At 22.2% G+C, this 15625-nt stretch overlaps 1 protein-coding gene across 5 annotated transcripts in view; it reads left to right on the top strand.

Moving 5' to 3' along the window:
- The window catches only part of LOC122509299 (aryl hydrocarbon receptor protein 1), a 222712-nt gene that overhangs the window by 179594 nt on the left and 27493 nt on the right, over nt 1-15625 (top strand). For all 5 annotated transcript variants that reach the window (XM_043623259.1, XM_043623258.1, XM_043623256.1 and 2 more), the window contains one exon: nt 2369-2458. In XM_043623259.1, the coding sequence (XP_043479194.1) occupies nt 2369-2458 (90 nt within the window). The remainder of the gene's footprint in view (nt 1-2368; nt 2459-15625) is intronic.

Here is a 15625-nt window from a genome sequence, read left to right as displayed (position 1 = left end):
CATCAAAATAAATTTAAATTTGATAAGAAAAAAAAATCGGGAAAAATTAGGACAAAGCCGAGAATTTTGTTGAACGAAAATAATAGACTCCCTGAATAAATTTTTTTTTAGAGAAAATTCACTATTTTTTTTTTAAGAAAATTAAATATTTTTTTTATCGTCTCAGTAGAAATATTTGATGAACGTCCATTGCTCTCTGAAAATGGTTTTTTAAAAAGTTAATCTCACTTGCGATTGGTCCTTCCAGGGGCGTGGTTTACACTGTCAGAAGGGTGTATCTAACAAAAAATGTCGCCAGATATTACGATAAAGATTTTATATCGCGCAGCGTTCTTTTTATTTCTTTTAATATTTTTTCCTTCCCTTTTTTTTTTGTTATTTCAAAACTGTGTCAAGAGGCGTGTTCTTGCAATTAAATTCACATAATACATTTTGTGTACACATACACATCATGAAGGTATGGATGTTAAAGTCTAAAGAAAAGAGTTGAAAGAAAAAGTTCATTAGAGGTAAATTTCATTTCTCTTATAATTTAATTTGGCAAATGGAAAAGAGAATTTTCTTAGTGTTCCAAGAAAGGAGGGAAATTTAATTTTAAAATTCATTTTCCTGAGTTTTATTTAGAGGAAAAAGAATTGGAAAAAAGAAAATTATTTCGTTCCAGGCATTGTGTTTCATTCATTATATTATACGAGCTCCGCGACCTCATCTCTGTGACTTGTACGCAATCTCGAAATTCACCCCCTGTAGCAACCAATCAAATTGCAGCATCCGCGCATGCGAATCTGTCCCTCTCTCTCTCTCTCTGGGGTATCCATTATTATTTTATGTATACTCGATTCTTCAGTAGGGGAATAAAACACCCTTTAGTGGAACTTTTTTACTCTCTTGATTTATTCTTTTCTTTTTCTCTTTGTTTAATTGGTGATTAATCATTTTTGGCAATTAGTGGAAATTATTATTTCAGTCAGATTCGATGGACTGTCTTAATTATTTTCTTTTTACTCCGCCCAGAGAAATGTTTTATTTAAACCAAATATATATAATATGTTTGTCATGAATAAATGTATATTTGGATTTTTATTTTTACTTTCCTCTTAGTTTATTGTTTTATATTTGTGTCGTATACAAATTTTATTTAGAACAAACAAATTTTATTGGGGATGAAATAAAATTTATACTTGAACTAAATAAATTTTTTCCGAAAAAATAATAAATTTTAATAATAAAAAAAATTTTTATTTGAAGCAAATAAATTTTTTTAGAGGGGAGAAATATAATTTTTATTTTAAAGCAAATAAACTTTTTATGAAGAAGTATAATTTTTATTCAAGTTCAATAACTACTAAACTTTTAATTTGTTTCAAATAAAAATTTTATTTAACATAAATACTTATTTTTCGGGGAGTAAATAAAATTTTTTAATTGGACCAAATAAATTTTTTTTGTGACGAAATATATTTTTTATATTTGAATCATTTTTATATTTGAACAAAACTAATAACCATTTTATTTGTTTCAAGTAAAAATTTTATTTAACACAAATAAATTTTATGGGGGCGAAATAAAATTGTTATAATTGAACTAAATAAATTTTGTTTGAGGGCAAAGATAATGTTTATTTGAACCAAATAACTACTAATTGTTTATATATATTTCAAGCAAAAATTTTATTTATCAAAAATAAATTTTATTGGGAAGAAATAACATTTTTATTTTGAACCAAATAAAAATTTTATTTCAACCAAATAAAAACGAACCTTTTTATTTGCTTCAAGCAAAAATTTTATTTAACACAAATGAATTTTATTTAGGGGGAAAATAAAATTTTTATTAGAATCAAATAAATTTTTTTTGGGGGTGAAATAAATTTTTATTTGAATCAAACAAATTTTTATGAGGGAGAAATATAATTTTTATTTGGCACAAATAAATTGTTTTGAGGGAAAAATTGTCGTTTTTGTTTGAACCAAATAAAATTTATTTCTAACAAATGAAATTTATTTCTAAAAAATGAAATTTATTTCTTGCAAATGAAATTTATTTCTAATAAGTAGAATTCATTCCTAATTTTGTTTTTTTTCATTCCTAATTTTTTTTATTCCTAAAATTTGTTTCTAATAAATTAATTTCAATTTGTCTGCGAGATGAATATAGATTTATTCAACAAAAATATATATTATATATTCGTTGCAACTTGCAATTGAAAAATTTCTTCTGAATGTATTGATTAAAATTTTTTTAATCTAAATAGAAGGGTTCAATTTTTTTAATTATTTCAAGAAAAATCGTTTTGACAATAATATATTGAAACTCGATGTTTGAAAATAGTTTTCATGGAATAATGTTATTCTTTTTTTCTTTCCAGGCTCTGAATGGGTTTCTATTAATACTGACCTGCGACGGAGAAGTGTTCTTTGCAACCCACAGCATAGAGAGTTATCTTGGCTTCCATCAGGTAACGCGAAAATTAATTTAATAACATTAGTTAACACACGTATGTAGTCTAGAAAAAGAAATTAACTTCACTTATTTTATGCTTTCTTTAAAAAGCAAAGTTATTACTTTATATTTTTTTATATTATACCAATTTTCATTTAGAAAAAAATTATCTGATTCGAGTATAAATATTTATTTGACAATAAAAATTATGTCGAATAAAATTTTTATTGATAACAAAAAGGGGAGAAAAAATATTGAAATTTATTTATTTTATGGACAAACATAGAGTGAATTCTAAAAGAATTCTGTATAGGGCATTTCCTTGTGAGTATCCAGAGCAGTTTAACATCATAACTCGTTCAATGTTAATACTCGATCTCTCTTTGTTATCACGTCCAACAACCCAACGGCATGAAACGGTCACGCGACGTGTTTGTTGAGTTTTGCCGTGACGTGTCTGTTACGTTTACACGCGCATCATTCACTGCCATGGTCGTCCATTTTCCATCCCTTGAATCTTTTTTTTCTCCAATATTAGACAAACACTGAAAATTAAACAATTTTTCTTTTGCGCCCTAAAATTACAATAAGAAACGAAACTGCTTTGTATGACTTCATTTTGTTTGTACTACTGAAAATATTACTATTGAAAATTATAATTATTTTAAATGTCTTACTATAAATAACTAAAACTACTGCTACTGTAGTTACAAGTCTAATAAGTAAAAAAACCTGAGATAGTTAACTATAAAATTATACATTTTTTTGTCTGACTATAAATGACTTTTACTACTAAAAGTATTTTTTTATTTTACTATTTTTAAATTTACAGAAATAAGACTACTTTCTAAATTATAATTAGTAAAAATGTTTACTTTGAAATAGTGACTGAATTTTTGCTTTTTAATTAGTAAATTTTATCAATAAATTAGCAGACAAGACTGAATATTAGTAAAATTTACTAATTCGAAAAAAATAAACTACTAATTTGGAAAGAAAATACACTAACTAATTCAAATTAGTAAAAATTTTTACTACTTCAAATTTAGAGAGTAATTGAAAAAATTTGTTCTATAGATGTTAAAATTAAAAAAAAAAAAACTGTTTTGTCTGACCAAATTTTGTTTGTACTACTAAAAGAAAATTACATCAACTATTTTAAATGTCTTACTGAAAATGTCTACTACTACTACTACTAATACTAAAATTCCTAGTCTAAGTAAAAACGACTTGAGCTATATATTTAACTTATAGAATTATAAACTGCTTTGTCTGACTATAAATGACTTTTACTACTGAAAATAGTGAAAATACTTAGTTTTTCATTTTATTATTTTTAATTTAACAGATAATCAAAACAATTGGGGAAATTCGTTCTATATTCATGTCATTAAAGTTACAATAGAAATCAAAACTGTGTTGTCTGACTCAATTTCGTTTGTACTACTAATATGGAAAATTACAATAATTATATTAAATTTAAAAATTTTACATTAAAAATTATAAAATTCCCGAAAAAATACTAATTAGACTTTTTATTGAATTGAATTTTATTTAACAGAATTTTGCCTTAGACAATTTTAAATTGAAATATAGTAGGAATATTTTATTGGAAAACTATAGAGATATTCCATCGGAATATTAATGTTCACTATTTTTTCGATTTAAAATAAATTTAGAATTAATTTAAATAGAACAAAAATTGTTTAGTGTATCATAAATAATAATACTAATAATAATTAAAAATACTTTTACTAGATTCTAATGGAATATTCTTTGCTTTTCAGTTTTAATATTCCTACATTACTCTAAAATAACATTCCAATGTTTGGACATTTTAACATTCGAAAAATGTTGATGCAATATTTTAAAGGAATATTCACAGTGTCCCAAAGAAATATTCCAAATATTCCTAATACATATTCTTAATATTCTGAAATTATATTCCTAATATTCTAAAGGAATGTTCCTAGTATTCCAAAGAAATATTTACAGTATTCTAAAAGAATATTTATAACATTTTAAATGAATATTTCTAATATTTCAAAGGAATATTCCTAATATTAATTCCTAATATAATATAAATTACAAAGTAATATTCCAAAGGAATTTTTCTATTCCTAATATTCCAAGGACATGTTCTTAATATTTCAAAGGAACATTCATAATATTTTAATAGAATATTCCTGATATTTATTAAAAGGAATATTCCTAGTATTCCAAAGACATATTCTTAGTATTGCAAAATGATATTCCTAATATTTTAAAGGAATGTTCCTAGTATTCCAAATAAATATTTATAATATTTCAAATGAATATTCCTAGTATTACAAAGCAATATTCCAAAGAAATTTTCTGTTCCTAGTATTCTAAGGACATATTCTTAATATTCCAAAGGAATATTCATAATATTTCAAAAGAATATTCCTGATATTTAAAAGGAATATTTCTAGTATTCCAAAGGAATATTTTTAGTATTCTAAAAGAATATTTATAACATTTCAAAATGAATATTTCTAATATTTTAAAGGAATATTCCTAGTATTATAAAGTAATATTCCAAAGAAATTTTCTATTCTCAGCATTCCAAGGACATGTTCTTAATATTTCAAAGGAACATTCATAATATTTTAATAGAATATTCCTGATATTTATTAAAAGGAATATTCCTAGTATTCCAAAGACATATTCTTAGTATTGCAAAATGATATTCCTAATATTTTAAAGGAATGTTCCTAGTATTCCAAATAAATATTTATAATATTTCAAATGAATATTCCTAGTATTACAAAGCAATATTCCAAAGAAATTTTCTGTTCCTAGTATTCTAAGGACATATTCTTAATATTCCAAAGGAATATTCATAATATTTCAAAAGAATATTCCTGATATTTAAAAGGAATATTTCTAGTATTCCAAAGGAATATTTTTAGTATTCTAAAAGAATATTTATAACATTTCAAAATGAATATTTCTAATATTTTAAAGGAATATTCCTAGTATTATAAAGTAATATTCCAAAGAAATTTTCTATTCTCAGCATTCCAAGGACATGTTCTTAATATTTCAAAGGAACATTCATAATATTTTAATAGAATATTCCTGATATTTATTAAAAGGAATATTCCTAGTAATCCAAAGGACTATTGTTATAGTATTCCAAAGAAATATTGTTAGTGTTACAAAGAAATATTGTTAGTATTCCAAAAAAATATTTTTAGTATTTTAAATTAAAGGAATATTCATAATATTCCAAAAGATTGTTCCTAATATTTCAAAGGAATATTCCTTAAGCTTGAAAGGAATATTCCTAGTACTCTAAAGATATATTTTTAGTATTCGAAAGGAATATTACAGTAATATTTCAAACAAATATTACTAAATATTCCACTGGAATATTCCTGAAATTTCAAAGAAATACTCGTAATGTGTCAATGGAATATTCTAAATGTTCCAAATTAGAGAGGGCGACGTAAGGGAGATATTCCATTATCCGAAATACTCCAGGAATGTGAATAAAATATTCCCTGCTATACGCAATTTGAAGATAAACGTTGCAATCATTCAGAGTCCTCATTTAAGCTGCAAAGACATATTATTTGTTTCTGCAGTGTTGATGTCGATTATTATGAATTACTTGACACATTTGGACAATCGATGGGCAGTAATATTGGTTAAATCGGATGATCGCCTCGAGTGAAAATAATTAAAGAAAAAAAAATTATCTTTGCCCTTCGCCCTCTCTCTCTCTCTGATCGCGAGACCGTGCTTGCCTTCATAATTCTTGGCTATAATTGAGAGCTCAACTTGGAGGAAACCTCGTGTGCTTGCACGTGGGTACTTGCAGACATAGCTATATGCCGAGACACGGTGATATGTGAGCCTGCTATTAATGCGCCCTGCGGATTAATTATTATTACTTGCCTGGTTTGTTTCAATTTGTAGCGAACCTTTGATCACGCCGAATCGTGTTCCTATTGCTTTAACATGAATGTCGGATTTAAATTAATTCTACCAACGCTTTCAATAATAGAATGTGTACATTTCTCTCTCTCTCTCGCTCCCTCACTCTTTTTGTCGCTCTCTTTATCTCTCTTGCTCTTCTTCTCTCTTCCTTTTTTTTTGCGCTCTCTCTCTCTCTCTTTTTTTCTCTCTCTCGCTCTTTTTCTCTCTTTCTCCCTCTTCGTCGCTCTCTCTTTCTTTCTCTCTCACTCTTTTTTACTCTGTCGGTCAAAAGCTATGAAAATAAAATTCTATTATTAAGAAAACATAGTAGAATTATTTTTATTTTCTTCTTTACTCTGATAAAACTCTGCCAATCGAAACTAATGAAAAAAAAAATAGAAAAAAAACTACCATTCCGAAGAATCGAACCCTGGTCCTTGTTAATAGAAATCCAATACGAAAGCCGCTTAGCTATCTCACTTTTGCTGCTTAATTGAATTTGAAAATTTTTTTTTCTGAGCGATTACCTGCAGACTTTAAAATTTAAAATTAAATAAAATACATAGACCAATTTTTTAATTCTAATTTAAATTGTAAATAAAATTCATGGAATTAAAATTGAGAATTGAATAAAGTTTATAGAATTGAAATTGAAAATTAAATAGAATTCGTAGAATTAGAATTGAAAATTAAAAAAATGTCATGGAAATTAAAATTGAAAATTGAATAAACTTCGTAGAATTAAGATTGAAAGTTATATAAAATACATTAACTAATAATAATTAAAATTCAAGTGTTTTTTATTTACTTATAAATTTATAAAATTAAAATTGAAAATTAAATAAAATTCTTTAAATTAATGCTGATATTTAAATCAAATTTAAAGAATTATCCTTCTCCCCATCCGAAAATGTGAGAATTGAATAAAATTCATAGAATGAAAATTGAAAATTAAATAAAATACATAGAATTGTAATTAAAAGTGAAATAATTTTTATTTATTTATAAATTTATAAAAATATATTAAATTAAATAAGTTTGAATGAATGCTGAAAATAAAATAAAATCCATACAATTAGAATTGCGAATTGAATAAAATTCGTATACAATTAAAATTAAAATTAAGATCAAATTCATAGAATGAAAATTGGAAATATAAATAAAAATCGTAGAATTAAAATTTAAATTTAAAAAAAAATTCATAGAAATATGTAAAAATTACGAAAAAATTTGCAAACTGTGAAGAATCGAACCCCTGTCCTGGTTGTTAGAAATCCGGTACAAAGGCCGCTTAGCTATCTCACTTTTATAATTTTTTTGCTTTATCGAATATGGAAATTTTTTTTTTAAATGATTTCGTCTAGATACGAGAATTAAAAATTAAAGACAATACATAGAATTAAAATTGAAAATCGGATAATTCTTATTTATTTATACATTTATAAAATTAAAATTAAGAATTTAAAAAAATTTGTAAAATTAAAACTGAAAATTAAGTTAAATTTATCATTGAATTATACTTGCGAATTGAATGAAATTCACAGAATTAAAATAGAAAATTAATTAAAATTGATAGAATTGAAATTGAAATTTAATTAAAATTCGTAGAGTCAAATGTGAGAATTGAATAAAATTCATGAAATTAAAGTTGAGAATTGAATAAATTTCACAGAATTAAAATTGAAAATTAAATAAAATTCATAGAATTAAACTTAAGAATTAAATAAAATTCGTAGAATTAAAATAGAAAATTAGTTAAAATTCATAGAATTGAAATTGAAATTTAATTAAAATTCATACAGTCAAATGTGAGAAATGAATTAAATTCATGGAATTGAATATATTTCACAGAATTGAAATTGGAAATTGAATAAAATTCATACAATTAAACTTGCGAATTAAATAAAATTCGCAGAATTAAAATAGAAAATTAATTAAAATTCATAGAATTAAAATTAAGATTTCTTTAAAATTTATAGAGTCAAATGTGAGAATTGAATAAAATTCATGGAATCGAATAAATTTCACAGAATTGAAATTAAAAATTGAATAAAATTCATTAAATTAAACTTGGGAATTAAATAAAATTCGTAGAATTAAAATAGAAAATTAATTAAAATTCATAGAATTGAAATTTAAATTTAATTAAAATTCATACAGTAAAATGTGAGAATTGAATGAAATTCATGGAATTGAATAAATTTTACAGAATTTAAATTGAAAATTGAATAAAATTCGTAGAATTAAACTTGCGAATTGAATAAAATTCGTAGACTTAAAATAGAAAATTAATTAAAATTCATAAAATTGAAATTGAAATTTAATTAAAATTCATAGAAATAAATACTTGCGAATTGAATAAAATTCGTGGAATTAAAATAGAAAATTAATTGAAATTTATAGAAGTAAAATTAAAATTTAATTAAAATTCATAGAATCAAATGTAAGAATTAATAATGAAGTTCGTAGAATAAAACTAAAAATTTTAAAAAACGCATAGAATTAAAATTGAAATAATAGAAAATTCATAGAATTATTAAGAAGTAAAAGGAAAAATAATCAAAAGAAATTAAAAATTCGGAGAATAAAAATTTTAAAAAAATTCATAGAATTAAAATTGAACAATTTTTTCCAAGGATATCAAATTGAGACGAAAAACGTATCAAAATTTTTGCATCGCAACAATTTTGATGTGTTTTTTGTCTCAATTTTGATATCTTTAGAAAAACTTTGAGATTACAGATCTTTCATTGAATTATAAAGAATTTAAAAGGAAAAAAATCAAAAGAGAATTTTAAAGGATAATTAGAAAATTCATTTAAAATGATAATTAAATAAATAAAAGCAAATAAAATAAAAATTTGAAGGAAAAATTACAAAATCTTAAAAACTAAACTCGATGTGGTTAAAAGAATTTACGAAAGGAAAGAGAAGGAGATGAGTGGAAAAAAGAGGAGAGGAGAGGAGAAGGAAAAAGAAATGAAAACAAAAATCGAAGAAAGTTCATTCTTGAGAGGAGAGTAAATCAAGCGAACCGGTACAGGGGACAGAAGATCGTGGATGCTGTGCGAGTATGAGAGAGAGAGAGAGATGTGCGCTCGTTGCCGATGGGGGTGCGTCAAAGTTTCGACTAAATAATTGCGAGCTCTTAATTAACGGCAAGGGACGGTCGTAAAACCATCCGTAATATGGCCTTTCGGTCCACCGGTGCGTGTTTTAGGATTATTTAAATGAGATCCCGTAAAGAACTCCAATTGACTGATAATATAAAGTAACTGCTCATTCAACTCAGTTGCGCTCGAAAATTAATTATTTATGCCAAATATTGACAAATCAAAATTATTATATTTTTTTTATCACTAAAAGTTATTGAATACTAATAAATTCTCAATTAATATTTAAACTCTTGTCATTTTTCACTAGAATTGAAGTGAAAAAAAATTAAAATTGATAAAAAAAAAATATTTTACTACTGAAAATTAGTAAAATTGATGATTAAAAATTAAGCTTTACTTATTCTATACTTAAAACAATTAAATCTGCTAAGAAAATAGTAATATTGTATTACTAAAAAATTATTAACAAAATATGAATGTTTTATTATTAATAATTAGTGAATGGTTCGAATAATTAATAATTATTGTAATAATTCAAACTTTTTACATGTTTGAGAATTTACAATACTTTAAATTTGTTAACAACTGTTAACAAATGAATAATTAAAAAAAAAAGTTTATAAAATTCTTCGCAAACATTCAATTATTTTCATAAATAAAAAAATTTTCCCAAAAATTCAATTATTTAAAACAGAATTTTCGTAATATGTTTCGAAAAAAATCAATTATTTAAATAGATTTTTATAAAATTCTTCGCAAAAATTCAATTATTTTTATAAATAATAAAATGCTTCTCAGGAATTCAATTATTTTTTTAAATTTTAATAATAATCGTTGCAAGAATTCAATTATTTTTATAAATATTAAGACTCATCGCAGGATTTAAATTATTTTTAATACAATTTTAAATAAAAGTGTGCGAAAAATAAAACTATTCTTAAAAATTTTAATAAAATTCTTTAAAAGAATTCAATTATTTCTAAAAATTTTAATGAAATTCTTTATAATAATTAAATTGTTTTCAATATAATTTTATTCAAATTTTTTGAAAGAATTCAATTATTTTCATAAATAATATACCATTTTCAAAGAAATTCAATTATTTAAAACACAAATTTTCATAAATTTTTTTGAAAAAAATCATTTTATTAAAAAGATTTTTTTTCATTCTTCTCAAGAATGCAGTTATTTTAAAAACTATATTAAAGTTTGATGACAAAAATTCAATTATTTTCCTAAATAATAAAACTCGTCGCATGATTTCAATTATTTTTAATACCTACAATTTTTAATGAATTGCGCGAAAAATACAACTATTCTTAAAAATTTTTATAAATTTTTTTGAAAAAATCATTTCTTTAAAAAAGATTTTTTTTACATTCTTTTTAAGAATGCATTTATTTAAAAAAAAACTATATTAAAGTTCGATGACAAAAATTCAATTATTTTCATAAATAATGAGACTCATCGCAGATCTTTCAATTATTTCTAATATAATTTTACATTAATTCCCCTAAAAACACAATTATTCTTAATTTGAATAAAATTCTTCGGAAAAATGCAATTTTATTTCTAAAAATTTCATGTAATTGGCTTTCTTAAAGTGTTATCATTATTTTCAATTAATTTTTAATTTCATTTTTTGAATTAATTTAATTATTATCAAAAATTTTAATGCAATTCTTCGTAAAAATGCAATTAATTTAAAAATGTTTGATAAAGTTCTTTAGAAGAATTCAAACTTAAGAAATATTCAATTATTCAATAAATTATTTTTTTTGTATTTAAATAATAATTATTTAAGTATTTACATAATATTTACAGAGAAAATTGAATTTATGTGAATTAAATTATTGAATTCTCTTAGAACTTTCTAATAAGAATTGATTTAATAAAATAAAATTGAATAAATAAAATAAAAGTGATTGAATAAAATAAAATGATTAAAGTTTTGAATATAATTTTATTTATAAATTTCATCAAAATAATGATTGAATTTTGAAGGAATTACTTTTGTAATTTTTAGAAAATAGTTAAATTTCAAAAATGCGTTACATTGGAATCATTTGAAATATTTTAATTTCTGTAGACAAAATAATTAGCTATTTAAATAATTATTTAAAAAATTATTTTATTTTTGAATGTGATTAAGAAATATAAAAATTGAGTAGTCTAGTTTAATTTTTTCGATAGCTACTTTTTTACTACTTTTTTTCTGTCTTTAAGATACTTTTTGCTACTTTTTAAAAATTAATTACCGATTACGAAGCCTGTTATAATTAATCGAAACGAAAATTAATCAAATTTTGAAATATTTTTTAGTTTGACTTTTTTTTTAAATAAAATTTTCTCTTTATCAATTCTCGATAATTCTCGTTTCGCCTTGAAATTATGTAAATATTAAAGAAATGAAGAAAAAAAATAGAATAAAAAGGGAAAAGAATAGCGTATCCATCTTCCGGTGATGAATAATCGCTTGGCTCGCACAGCCAATTAGATACTATGAAGAACGCACATTAACTTTAATTAAAATTAGAGCACACAAACGCACCGTACAGTCACCTTTGGGATGCTTAGCGGGGAATACAAGGAGGCATTTAAGTTTGTAGTCCTGTGGAGCGCTAGGATAATTCATTGGACCAATCTTAAGCGAGAGATTTTTATATACAAAAAAAGTTCTTCATTCATTTTATTAACAAAAAAATAAAGAATATTTTACAATAATAAAATATGGAAACGATTTTTCCTTATAAACATCAACGGCAATTATTATATTGTATTGAATATTTAAATATAACACGCGTGACAAATTTAAATATAATCGAAAGATATTTTTTTTAATTTAATTATTCTGTCTGCAAGAGCGTAAATATTTCTCTCTTTGAAAAAATTTTAATTATTTTCTTTTTGATAATTTTATTTTTCGATATATTTCAGGCCTTTTGAATATTTTACTCTTTACATGCACAATTCAATGAAATGTTTCTTGTTTTCAATGAAATATGTTTTATTATTTTATTCTCGATTTTATCTTAAAAGAAATAATATTATTTTTATTAAAAAAACATTATTTTTGAATTAAAAAAGAAATAGTGCTTTTTTTCTATAATAAATTTTTATAAATTCTATTTGTCAATTACAAACTTTTATTCAAAATGAAAAGTTTTGAATTTTTAATAAAGAAAATAATTTTTAATAGAAAATAAAGGGAAAAAATTTACTAAAAAAAATTTTTTGTTACATTTATTCTCGAATTTGTTTAATTGCAAAATTATTCAAAAACATCAGTAACTTCTTTTTTAAATAAATATTTAAATATTATTTTTTCGTAGAAATTAAAATTTTTCAAAACATTCAAATTCAAACGCTTTTGAAATTAAATAACTTTAAAAATATTGTTATAAAAAATGAAGATATCGATTGCTCCGAGTCGAAGACTCAGAGTGATCGATATCTTCATTTTTTATAATATTAAAAATATTCGAAAGATAAAATAATTATTATATATTAATAAGAATATTCTTATTGTAACTTCTTCAAAATTATTTTCATAATTATTTTCATTATTTTTTTTAAAAATATTCGAAAGATAAAATAATTATTATATATTAATAAGAAATTAATTCTTATTGTAACTTCTTCAAAATTATTTTCATATTCAATTATTATCTAAAATTTTAACTAAAACACATTTTTAAATCAATTTTTAAATCAATTTCTATTGGAAAAATCTATGAGAATTCAATTATTTAAATACAAAAGTAAATTATTTATTGAATAATTGAATGTTTCTTAAATATAATTCTTATAAAAAAACAAAAAATAAAAACTCTTATAAAGAATTTTATTACAAAATTTTTAAATAATTGAATTCTTTTAACGAATTTCTATAAAATTTTTAAGAATGGTTACATTATTCAAGGAATTCGATTAAAATTGAATTAAAAATAAAAAAAAATAAAATAAAATAATTGAATTCTTGCGAAAAAATTCTTGCGAAAGAAAGAAATTCTTGCGAAGAAATTTATAAAAATGCTTTTAATATTCAATTATTCTAAAATTTTAACTGAAATTCAATTTTAAATAAATTTTTATTAGAAAATTCTATGAGAATTCAATTATTTAAATACAAAAAAATTATTTATTGAATAGTTTAATTGCTTCTTGAAATTTAATTCTCATGAAAAATCTTATTAACAAATTTTTAAATAATTGAATTCTTTTGACGAATTTTAAAAATAATTTTAAATTCCATTTTTCGAGGAATTCTATTAAAATTGTATTAAAAATAATTGAAATTCTGCGATGAGTTTTATTATTTTTGGAAAATAATTGAATCTCTGTAAAAAAAACGTATTATTTATGAAAATAATTGAATTCTTGCAAAGAAATTTGAAAAAAAAATTTGTAAATATTTGAATTCCTTTTCAATTTTTTATTATTTATGAAAATAATTTATTGTTTGCTTAGAATTTTATAAATATTTTTTTTAAATAATTGAATTCTTTTGACGAATTTTAAGAAACATTTTAAATTCCATTTTTCGTGGAATTTGATTAAAATTGTATTAAAAATAATTGAAATTCTGCGATGAGTTTTATTATTTTTTTTTTCGAAAATAATTGAATCTCTGTAAAAAAAATGTATTATTTAAGAAAATAATTGAATTCTTGCAAAGAAATTTGTAAAAAAAATTTGTAAATATTTGAATTCCTTTTTAATTTTTATTATAATTATGAAAATAATTTAATGTTTGCTAAGAATTTTATCAATATTTTTTCTAAATAATTGATTTCTTTTGAGTAGTTTTATTAAAATATTAGAGTTATTGAAAATTATTGAAATGAGGAAAATTTCAAATTGAAATCGTTTTAAGTTCATTTATTCATATTTTATTTTTGTGAAAATAAATTTGATATACAAATTTTTACTTTATATTATTTTTAAAATTGCTAATTTTATTTTAAAATGTGAGTAAAAAGTTAGTAAATAATAAAATGAAAAATTTGAAATAAAAAACAAATATAGTGGAAATAAATATAAATAATATAATAAAAAATATGAAATAAAAAACAAATAGTCAGAATAAATAAATAAAAAAATAAATTGAAACCAAAAAATAATTGTAAAATTTTTCGTTATTATTTAGAAAAATGAAGGAAATTTTTGCGATTTACAACTCTATTAGGTTCCGAATAAAATGATTCCTACAATAAATCTACTATCCTGTCTAATAATTATTTCGGCAAAAACAAATTCCTGGCATATTTCTTCATTGTATTTTCCACAGTCATATATATATAAGAATTTCGTGTAGAGTGTTATTCAAGATGTTACCGATTGTGAGTAATCGAGATTGCCGGTGAACAAGGCGCCGGAAATAAATGGCTTTGCACATTGTGTCATGAGAACTTTATACACGTATACATCGGTATCGTACAATAACACGAAAATCGTGACCCGCGCAACTTAAAACAACTATATAGGACTTAGAAAATTGTCATTGGCTATAACTTTTGTCTATTCGTGATTTATGACCAGTATTTACACTACGAACTCTTAAAGATGAACCACGAACACGACCGATGATTTTTTCAAATGTACTTTACAATAAAAGTAGACGCAATTTAGACGAAAGAGGAAATGAAATTTTTAGTGCCGACGAAAACCATGAAGTTAGTTAGTAAATTAAATTAATTGGAAAATTAATTGTTAATAATTAATAATTAATAAAATAAGGCGAATAAAACGAAAATATTCGAGACAATAAATAAAAATATTTATTTACTCAAACGTTTCGAAATCTAAATGATTTTCTCTTCAGAGAGTTTATCTAAAAAATATATACAAAATTAAAATAATAATAACAAATAATTTAACAATAAATAAAATAAAAATTGATTAATAAAAAAATTGATTAATTTTTGGTAAAAAAATTAATAATCTTCTTCTATTTTAATTATTAATTAAAAACATTTTTTTTAAATAATTTTTTTGATTTAATTTTCGTTTTATTTGTCTTATTTTAAAAAAGATCTCGGACGTTAAAGATTATTTAACTAAAAATTAATAATTAAATTTTTAGCCATTCTCACTGAATTTTCATTAGTAAACATTAAAGT

This window comes from Leptopilina heterotoma, unplaced genomic scaffold (assembly GCF_015476425.1).
Source record: "Leptopilina heterotoma isolate Lh14 unplaced genomic scaffold, ASM1547642v1 Lhet_60, whole genome shotgun sequence".
In the NCBI taxonomy this organism is placed as follows: Eukaryota; Metazoa; Arthropoda; class Insecta; order Hymenoptera; family Figitidae; genus Leptopilina; species Leptopilina heterotoma.
This window is presented reverse-complemented; position numbering and strand designations above follow the sequence as displayed.